The following is a 10,507-nucleotide window of genomic DNA, read 5'->3' on the forward strand; positions in this document are numbered from 1 at the left end:
CGCGCTGGCACTACTACCGCATGGGTGACGCAAGGGCCCTTGCGTCAGCCTTGCGTCAACCATGCGGTTGACGCAAAAGTTGGGCCAGAAGCCGCCTTTTCCTACTACTGATTACTTTCAAAATATCCCCAATTTGAACAGAAGTCATTTCAAATACATTCTTTGAATGGTGGTAATCTGATCCAATGGACGTTTAGTGAAAAGCTATACCATAAAATTCCAAAAAATGAATGAATAAAATTCCAAAATCAAACATGTTAATTTTGGTACTTACTTGTTGTTTTTATATAACCAAACTTACTGTATTGTATCGATGGCCTTCTCCCTTTCTCTGTCTCTCTCTGATTTTATCTCTTTGTGTCAATCTCTACTTCTCTGTCTCTTTGTACATTTCATCTTGGAATCGTTTTTTGGAACTCTCCAAGAGGACCTATTTGGAGTGAATTTTAAAGCCATTCAAATCTTCAACAAAGTTAAAGAGCAAAAATCACCCAGGACGCCAGTCCCCCAAGTGACACAATACCAACATACATATGAATTTATGAAAATTTATCCACATTTTTTTATTGACCATGTCAAAATTCTAAAAAAATTGCCACCAAATTTGAAAATATCCCAACAAAATTGGCAGAATTGCCTTTGAGTCGAATATTGACGACCGCTAAATTTTTAACAAGATTTATGTGTTGATAGATTAAATCAAATTTCACTTAATAAAGGTGATTTGGAGGAAAAAACAAAAAATCTAGTAAAATGAGGCGTTTTCAAGTTTAAAGAAAAAGCGTCATATAATTAATTTTGGTATAAAATGTTTTAATTGCGTTTTCTTTTGAAATATACATAGATAGTATTTGAATTAATGTTTACTTTGCATAAAATATGACTATCAAAGTTGTGTTTGCTTATTTCAAGCTTAATGAATAAACGTACGCCATAAATGTAGGTAAATATATAGTTACGCGTTAAAATACATTTAATATATATATATAGATTTATCGTATTATATAATACAGGAATATCAATCTTTTAGTTTTTATTTTTAAATTAATCATGTTCCTTTGTCGCTTCTAAAAATGTGTAGCATTTGTAATTTGTCAATGTTGTTGTTTTTTGATTTAAAAATTATGTATTAAATTACGTGTGATTAAACTAGCCATCGATTGAGTAAAATAAAAAAAAAAATATTTAAAAATAAATTCCATTAAAAAAAGATATAAGTCCTCTTCTAAAAAAACACACACAAGAGGAGAAAACAACATTTTACAACCGAAATGTTTGCATATTTATACTATATTGATATCGGGAAACCATGTGTATATAAGATATAACAAACATGAATATGTGCGTTATTATTTCATTGGACTGGCTCTCTCTCTCTCTCATGGAGATGAATACGGACTAGTTGCTTATGTTTCCATATGTGAATTGAATAGATTTTTCTTCGTTAAATAATGAACAACCAAATGTTTCGTTGACAATTTTTTTTTGATTCGCACCGAAAAATATAGAAGACGATTTCGTTCAGACAAAACTGTACTGATTATCAACAGCACGTCCCGATTCTGTATCGATTGCGTTGCCACGTTGCTGCTGATTTGGTCCAGTTGTTGTGGTTGTCGGTGTGCTGGAATTTGACAAATTTGTCGACGATGCCGATTGATTCAACAGCAAGTGTGACAACTCTAAATCACATGTTTTAATTCGTGTGCTCGCATTCAATGTGATTACTTGATTCGGCTGCACAACAACAAAAAAAGAAGAAGAAAAACAAATATTTTCAATAAATGTTGCGTTTAAAAATTAAAAACCGGTTTCAAGGTTCCAACGATTTACACCAAGTTTATGCTCTGACTATTTTTTTTCCTGGTTAAATCATCCGGAAGCCTCAAAACATATCAGCACTAAATTGAACGAAATTTTGGAAACAATCTACAATGAATATAGCCAAAAAAAAATGTTTGTAAATAAAATGACCGCAGAATCTAATCGTGCATAGATCTTGAAATCGCATTCCATATATGGTCATATTTGACTGTGGTCAGCATTTTTTTGAAAGTTGATACTCAATCACAGAAATCATTCAATTTTCTATCGACTAGATTCCAATCAAATCCATTAAAACTACATCGAAACTCGTTATTATAAATCACATTCAAATAAAAACGGATTTTTGCTTTGAAAAATCGAATCACAAATATCAAAATATCGAGAAAAATTAAGAGTGATGATAAACTGAGTGCAAAATGAGAGAAACCAGCAACGAAAAACAAAAATAGAAATGACACAGGAATAGAGAAATCAAATTATTAAAATATATGAAAAAAAATGAAAAAAAAAAAAAATAATAATAAAAGTTGCAAGCAATGCATTCACTGACATTTAAACGACGGCAAGCTGCTAATGATTGAAGCTATCTCACATGTCTTGGTGTCTGTTGATTGTACACATAATTGGTAAGCGTTACATCGGCCGAACCACCCGATTCTAATGGTATGGGATTTTGCATAAAATGATCCAGCATTTCGTGTATTGATGGAAACCTATTAAAATTCGTGAAAAAATTGAAAAATTAGTTTCTTTTTATCGAATTTCTAATTAGAGTTTTGATGGAATAATAAATACCATAAATGTTGGACACGACATTGACCTGAAACATTTTTTAGAATAAAATTAATTCGAGTTCGGTACTGATCTTTAATTTATATTTATAAATTTATAAAGAAATTCGGGAAAAATTATTTTTAAAAATTTCGGAATTGAAAAAACTTATTAAAATTCATAAAAAAATTGAAAAATGAAACTTGAGTTTGAAAATTTGTTAAAAAAATATTTAAATTTGTCTTTAAAAAATTATTTCGAAATTTTTTTAAAATATTTTTTTCAAATTAGAATTTTTTGTTGAAAAATCCTTTAAAAAATAGTTTTTTAAATCAATTTTTCGTTGGATAATAATTTAATAAAAAACGTTAAATAATTTTCTATCAAAAATCACAAAATTATACTACTTCGGAAAATGTATAGAAAATATTTTTTTTCTATATCAAATTTTTTAAATAAATTTTTTGTTGAAAAAACGGTAATTTTTTCAAAAAATTAAAAATAATATTTTTCCTAGCACAAAATTTAAATTTAATAAAAATTGACATTTTTCTTCAAAATTGGAAAATTCCTGAAGTAAAATCTGTAAAAAAACTCACCGCCATCATTTAAGCTGCATCGCAGATGCTTTGCTTTTCCTTGAAAATTAAAAGTCAGTACAAATTCGCCTTTGCGCGTCTCACTCTGTCGAACTAGGAACACACCATGACCAGTGATGCCACCATGAAGTACAAGATTAGCGGCATCTGATCGGGCCAATGTACCGTGAAACCATGGAAATTCTCTCATATTCGCTGCCAAATCGGCATCCACCTCAAGCACCGACTCCAAATCACCTTCTGTCAATTCAAAATTACTCGATGTCGATATTCGTTCACCCGTACTTCGGCCAATAGTTTCCGATTGCTGTACCAAATTATTAGGCGACGGTGTTGTTGTTGTTGTCGTTGTATCATTTAAATGTATCGTACTACCACCGGTCGCACCTACAGAAGAAATATTATTTTATTTTTTAGCAAAGCAGTTAAATTAGATATAAACATTAACTAGAGTCAATCTATTTTTTGAGTGGGTCCATTATGACTGGCCATTAGAATCACGGAGTTGAATAAAAAAAAACTGAATCACCTTCAGCACTGTTGACTGGTGCGGTTGGAGCTGGTGGTGATGCTGGAATCGTTGTTAAATTTGGCATCGCCGTTAATGTTTCGACGCCTTGCACTTGAACAGTTGGTGTACTACGCATACAATATCGAATCGTTGCAAGCCAACTGCGCATATCATCCGAATTGGTCGCTTCAATGACATATTCCATATTATTATCAGCTTTTATAACAAACGTATTTTCTCTGCTTGGCATTTCAAGTGCTGTTGTTTCACGAACGTCTGATATTAAAAAGCAAAATACACCACTACGCGGCTAAAAAAAATCAAAAAAAAAAAATCACGATTGGTATTGTATAACGTTGAGGTAGGTCAATTTTTATATAAATTTTTGTTAAATTCTGTGTTTCAATTTAGTAATGAGTACCTTTTTGGCATTTGGCGGAGAGTAAAATTCGAGTAAATAACCACCGGCCGTTTTAACAAGGGCCAATTTACATTTTTCCCATTTTTGATTTTCCGATGGTTGATCAAGACTTTCTTGTGTGAGTACAACAACTTCTCCGACTTTCCGGCATTCAACGACAATATTTGAGAGTTTAGTCTTTCCCGGTCGACTGCCCGACGCATCACTATCTTCCGAATGATGTTTATGGAACAATGCCTGCAACAACACAAAACTCTAGATTCGTAGAAGACGCGAAGAGAACGAGAGAGGGAAAAAAAGGAAGAGAGAAAAACAAAAACCAATAGCCTCCAGTGTGTATGTATAATATTGTGCTATTTGATGTAGATGGTTTGTGTTTTGATCGTCATGAATGGTCATCGTCATTTTAACGTTGACCATTTTTCCCCTTTCAATGAATGAAATAAATGAATGAATTGCGGCATACCTTTCCTTTTTTAAGTCCCTTGAATGACAATCGTCGAAAGAATGGTTTGCTTGGTTTTGGTGCATCCACATGATCAATCCGTTCAGCATCTTCATCAATGCTGTTCACTGTGCCATTCGGTTTTTGATGTGATAACCTTCGCCGGGAGAATTCTGTTTCAAAATGCTCCGAAAAACATTCGATAAAACGTTTCATAAAATCCGTGTGCGATGCAGATATTTGAACGTTGCCCGGTAAATTTGTGTTGATGTAATGTACACAGGATTTGGCAAAATCGGCTGCAGCCGCCCGGGCATGACGTTCACAACTGAAATATGCAACAAAATATTAAAAATTTGGCAAAAAAAACGAATTTTCACACAGAAATACGAAGAATGAAACGTAGAAAAAAGGGTGTTTTCTACTACAGTACATCATACTCACAATTCCGACCATCCATATATACCACCAGATGTTGTTGTTGTGTTATTGGCTATTGCCATCACAAATATCAATAACAACAAGAAAAATTTCCAATTTCGCCGCACTCAATTTCAGTCCTGGCTCTCTTTTTTTCGTCGAAAAATGGTCTTTGTGCTCGAAATTTCAATTTCCTGATGTGCCTTTCACGATGATGAATTCCTTACTCCTATTTTAGAAATGTCATACACAATGAGCAAAAAATGAAGAAAAAAAGTTTCGTACGTGCGATATATAATACATTGAAAATCGGGCACAGCGTGTAGCTGGTACATACAATCAAAATATCACAATTTCTCTGTGTATGCATTTGCTACACTGTGACACAAGCACAAAACGCAAGTGATAAAACACCGGTCTCAAAATGAGTCGCTTTGACTACTCTCACTCTCTCTCACTCTCTCTCTCTCTCTCTCTCTCTCTCTCTTCCATTTACTCTCTGCTTCTCCTCTGTTTATGCACAAAAAGACCGTGTGTGCAAGATGTAAATAAAAAAAAGACACGATTTTTCTATAAAAGGTCAGATTTTGCCATTAAAATAGTTCCGGCATCGTCAAAAAACAAATAATAAAATTCGCCGCACACAATTTTACGCTCATTCTTTGCTCACACACGCACACACTCATTCTCATCCACTCTCTTTTGCTCACACATGATAATGGCAACAACATTATTCGCGACGTACTCACACGCACACACGAAATGAGCAGCAACAAAAAAGGCACACACAATTCACGTTATGTACACTAACACGTGCGTAGCATTGAATAACAATATTGTGGACACACAGCACCAATGTATTAAATTGTCGTCACACACGAGACCATAAAACTAAATTTACGACCAATCAATGCACGGCGAGAGAAGAAGAAGAAGCAAAAAAAAATCGCACTGACCGTATCGTGTTTATGAAAATGTTTTCTTCACTTTGTATTCATTCACGGTGCAATTTCTTCGAATGAATGAAAAGAATACGAAGAAGGAAGAAGAAAACAAGGAAGAACGGAAACAACAACAACAAAATTGCGCCTAAAATATATATGGTCGCTACCTTTTTCTCGTTCAAATCAATTTTTTTCGGGTGTTTATGTCGATTTTATCGTCACTGTTCAAATGATCCATGAAACTGCGTCAATCATTCAAGCCGTGATAATATTTTTATGTCACACACTTTGTCATCGAATAAATAAAATTTTGTATATTTTTTGTTAGCGTACCTCGCATCAATTCACATACACTAAATTTTGTCCACACACATTTTTCTAAATATTAATTTGAATTTACACACCGAGATAAAATAAAATTGTTCGTCGTCACTTCAAAAAAAAAAAAAATTATTTGATTGTGCAGTTGAGTGATAATTCTTTATTCGTTCTACCAAAGACACAATATTGAGAGAGAGAAAATAACACACACCGAAAGAATCAAAACAAAACAACTCACTTTAGGGCGGCAGACATGTTTGATTATTTTCATCGACGCAAACTCTCTGAGAGCGAACGAATGTGTACGTGTGTGAGCATAATACATACATATACACTCTCTTCGGTACGGTCATTCGACGTTCTATGGTTGGTGTGTGCCGCTAGCGTCAGGGTACCGCATCGAAACGGAGATACGGAGAGATAGTGCGCGCGTATGAGAGAGGCAGTGCGCATCATGCACACGAATGTTGTGAATATAATACAAAAACATTCACGAAACCAAAACAAAACAAACGCTAAACGAATTGAATGCGAGTGTTGGAAATATGCAGCTGCTATATATAACATTTTTATTGGTTCTTTTAATAAATGTGCATTTTATTGGACTGTTCAAAACACAATTGCATTCTTATTAGATTGTGAATGATGTACTTTATGCTTACCGATTATGTTGCTCGAATCGGTTTTTGAGAATAAACACATCAATTTGTTTGATACATTTTAATAAGCAATGGAGAGGTTTTTTTTAAATCATGTATTGAATGAAGTTTTAATCATAATAATAAATTAAATGTGTTTTAAAGTAAATTTATTTTGTCATTTTTTTTAGTAATTTAAAATCGAATCATTGCGATCATTTGTGTTTTGTATTAAATAAATAATAAAGCGGGAAATTTATTTTGAATTGTTGTACATGACTTCTATATGGTAATAGACATAGGTTCAGTGGGCATCATCGTGGGATCAAATTTTTACAAAATCATTCAATTCGTTAGGGTTTTTTGACCGAATTTCGCCTTTTTGATCGTAGTGGAATTTTTTGCCAGGATTTTTGTAGACTATTTTTGTTTTCAATTCCTTTGGATTTTTTCGGCTGGAGATGCTCCCAATCAATTTTCGACTGGATCTTAGAGGGATTTGCAAACGTGAGAACCAATGGTAATAGAAAAGCGTGGAAATGTTTCGAGTGTGCCTTAAAATCATTTTCATGAACTCAAGGCAAAAATATTTTACTGCGCACAATGGGTGTGCGCAAAAGTAATAAAATAAAAATAATAATTTAATAGAGTGCAAACCTACGTGTAATAGCTAGTGCAATAGACACATTGACGTTGAGTCACAATGCAATATAAAATAAGTAAAAAAATTGAATATTGTTATTAAATTGGATTCATCAATCATTCAGAGTAGACAATTTTGAAAATTTCCAAGTGAAAAAAGAGATTTATTCATTAGATCGATTTTCTTGCAAAAAGTTACCATACGCCATATATCATGAATTCAGCCATGAATTTTCTCAAGAAAATTCAAAATAACTCTGCAGTTTAAAGTTCGTAAAGCAGTAAGTTGACGTTAACATCGTGTAAGCTCAATAAAACTGGCGGTCGTAATATATTTCATTCATTACATAAGGTATATTGGATGGAGGATTTTATAGGGATAATGAAAGTAAACATGATCATTCCATTCAATTGGATTTTTCCGTTATTTTCTAAAAATTTTGTAAAAATTCAAACATCCACGGCGTTCGCTATTTCACTGAACGATTGTTACACAAAAGTGAACGGTACGTACGTTTTTTACTAGCAACATAAAGTATCCAAGTGAAAGTTGAAATTTTGTGATTCAAAAAGAAAAAAAAAATGTTCCAAAAAACTGTCGGAGCTACTCTTTTGCCTCAAAAGCTATGACAAAATATGACTATTTCAATAGGATTCTTCCAAACTAGTTAGTTTCGACGTTACTATATGAATTCGATCCAATTTAGAATGAATTTTATTGATAAGCACTTAAGCAGAGAAAATTGTAGTAATCAATTATTATTAAGATTTTAATTAGAAATCGTCATTAAATCCAACACAGGTTTTGGTGAATAATTGGCTTCAGTGTTTCGTTGTTGTTGTGTGGTTCAATGATTCGCGATGTTTGGTTGGATTGGAATAAGAATCCCGTGTATTTCAAAGCTGACGATGTGGCACACGTTTCGACAATTCCATTTCCAACTGTAACAACTTGTATTCAGATAAAAATACTGTACAATATCATCAAAGTTCGAACAAAAATTGTCTAGGAATTTATCGTATTCATTTGAATGGAAATGGATTATTGGATTATTGGATTTGAATGGAAATAATATTAACAACAATAAATGTTGATCATATAGAAAAGCGCACGCCTCTGCACTTATGCACGTATGTCCCCTGTTGCATGAATATGTAAAATTCACTGACGATGACGATAATTTTGTGAATGAATCAATTTATGATATAATTAAAAAGGTGGCACCCACTCGCGATTATGTAGTGCACGAATGCAAATGGCTACAGAAAAATATTGCTTGTTCCGAGCACATGAGTCCAGTTTTTACTCGCAATGGTGTTTGTGTAGCTTTTAATGGATTTACTTCACACGACCTGCAGCCCTTTTTGATTTGATCTGATTACTGTGAAATTGATTTCCTCGATTAATAATTGAATAAATCGACTTTTAAAATGGCGCCGAGAATGCGTGCGATTAAAAACAATCGAATGATATCGTTGGAATGTGGAAACTGGCTATTTTAGTGGTATATATAAATATGAATATCCACATCGTGTGCCTGATTCAGGTCGAAAATATGCGCTCAATTTAATTCGTTCGATGAATGAACGAGATTACAAGTTTGTTTGTGATGGAACACTTCAAGGATTTACAATTGAATTGAATACACCCGGCGATGTGTCATTGGAAAATTCACAGCATATTTATATACAACCTCCCGAGGAGGTTCTTATTGCTGTTGAATCCATAGTATCCAATATTTCGGCGGGCCTTCGAAATTATAAAACAAAACAAGGTCAGTGTTACTTTCTTCAAAATGTATTCGAAAGTGAATTGCAAAGAGGAATGTTTGGCGAATTTCACAAAGCAGCAATGTGAATGCATGAAATTTTCACAACCAAGTATGCAATCTTCTAAAATAATTATTATTTGACGATAGATATGTTTTGTAGGAGACATGATAACAAACATTTGCGGCGCTGCAAACAATGGACAGTTGTTTCGTGACGAATGTAATTGTATGGCTGCATGTAACGATATTCAGTACAAAATGAAAATGGAAAGAAAGAAAATCGATATGCACACATTGGCCAAAAATGTGGGAATATCGGGGAATGGGTCGGTTTATTCAGGATAAGGTTACCATTTGTCCGGAAATTAAAAGTCGAAAACATAAATGTGATATAACAGCAGCGTTGACGTCGTGAACCAATTTAACAAGCATGGAGTATACTTAAAAGCCAATTCAGTCTATGTTTAAATCAATAATTTATTTCAATTGTTAAATTGCCAATTATTCAAATTGACAATTGTTTTTAACACAGATTGAATTGGCTTGAAATTATTATTAACATCATTATCATTCAGTAGCAACCAGACATTATATTGTGATATTTTCAGTCATGTGAATCAGCTCAGCCAAATATCGTCAGGAGCTGAAATGGAGTGAAAACAATAAAAGTGATTGTTATGTTGTTTGTAAGAATGGAAGTGTTATTATAGCCATAACAATCACTTCTATTGTTTTCACTCAATTTAGGCTGAGCTGATTCATATGACTGAAAATATCACAATATAATGTCTGGTAGCAACAACAAAATTTATTGCAAATTCTTCGATTTGTCATTTTAGTGAATTGAAATTCAATACTTTGGCTCATGTTTGTCCACTATTGTCACATCGAAAGGCATTTTACGAACCAATCAATTTATAAAATTATTCAAGATATTGCACCGAGCATTTCGGATTCGATATTTATGTGTAATTGAAAAAACAAATGTTTCACGAATCGTTCCAATTTTAACTGATGAAGGTCTATGTTTCACTTTTAACGCTTTAAACTCTCATGAAATTTATACGGAAATGTAAGTTTTATGTAAATCTATGCGAAAGTTCTGATTTCAATAATATTGTTTGTCAAGAGAATGACATCGGATATGATGATTGTGAATCAAAATCCGAATGCTTCATCATACTGGAGTCTACAGA

At 33.1% G+C, this 10,507-nt stretch overlaps 1 protein-coding gene across 5 annotated transcripts; it reads right to left on the reverse strand.

Annotated features, from left to right (window-relative positions):
* Positions 1-792: 792 nt before the first annotated feature.
* On the reverse strand, positions 793-6,527 carry LOC116346143 (SH2B adapter protein 1). Of its 5 annotated transcripts, none has more exons than XM_031776067.1 (9): positions 6,343-6,527; positions 5,019-5,223; positions 4,596-4,902; positions 4,130-4,384; positions 3,727-4,018; positions 3,198-3,584; positions 2,623-2,647; positions 2,420-2,540; positions 793-1,737 (listed from the first exon to the last, which is right to left on the reverse strand). In XM_031776067.1, the coding sequence occupies exons 2-9, from the start codon at positions 5,075-5,077 to the stop codon at positions 1,522-1,524; spliced, it is 1,662 nt and encodes a 553-aa protein (XP_031631927.1). In that variant the 5' UTR covers positions 5,078-5,223; positions 6,343-6,527; the 3' UTR covers positions 793-1,521. The 5 variants fall into 5 exon arrangements, with proteins under 5 accessions (XP_031631927.1, XP_031631926.1, XP_031631928.1 ...); XM_031776066.1 differs by having other exon boundaries at positions 6,272-6,527; XM_031776068.1 differs by lacking the exon at positions 6,343-6,527 and adding an exon at positions 6,106-6,336 and having other exon boundaries at positions 4,130-4,366.
* Between the last annotated feature and the right edge of the window lie 3,980 nt (positions 6,528-10,507).

This window comes from Contarinia nasturtii, unplaced genomic scaffold (genome assembly GCF_009176525.2).
Source record: "Contarinia nasturtii isolate CC-2019 unplaced genomic scaffold, AAFC_CNas_1.1 Cnas_scaffold_1435, whole genome shotgun sequence".
Lineage (NCBI taxonomy): Eukaryota > Metazoa > Arthropoda > Insecta > Diptera > Cecidomyiidae > Contarinia > Contarinia nasturtii.

Excerpts from the sequence above, each read along its gene's own strand:
- LOC116346143 (XM_031776067.1), bottom strand. The coding sequence starts at position 5,077 with ATGGCAATAGCCAATAACACAACAACAACATCTGGTGGTATATATGGA. Across the intron at positions 4,385-4,595 it reads AGGGACTTAAAAAAGGAAAG|AGTTTTGTGTTGTTGCAGGC; the intron begins GTATGCCGCAAT and ends CTACGAATCTAG. Across the intron at positions 2,541-2,622 it reads TGTCGTGTCCAACATTTATG|GTTTCCATCAATACACGAAA; the intron begins GTATTTATTATT and ends GAATTTTAATAG.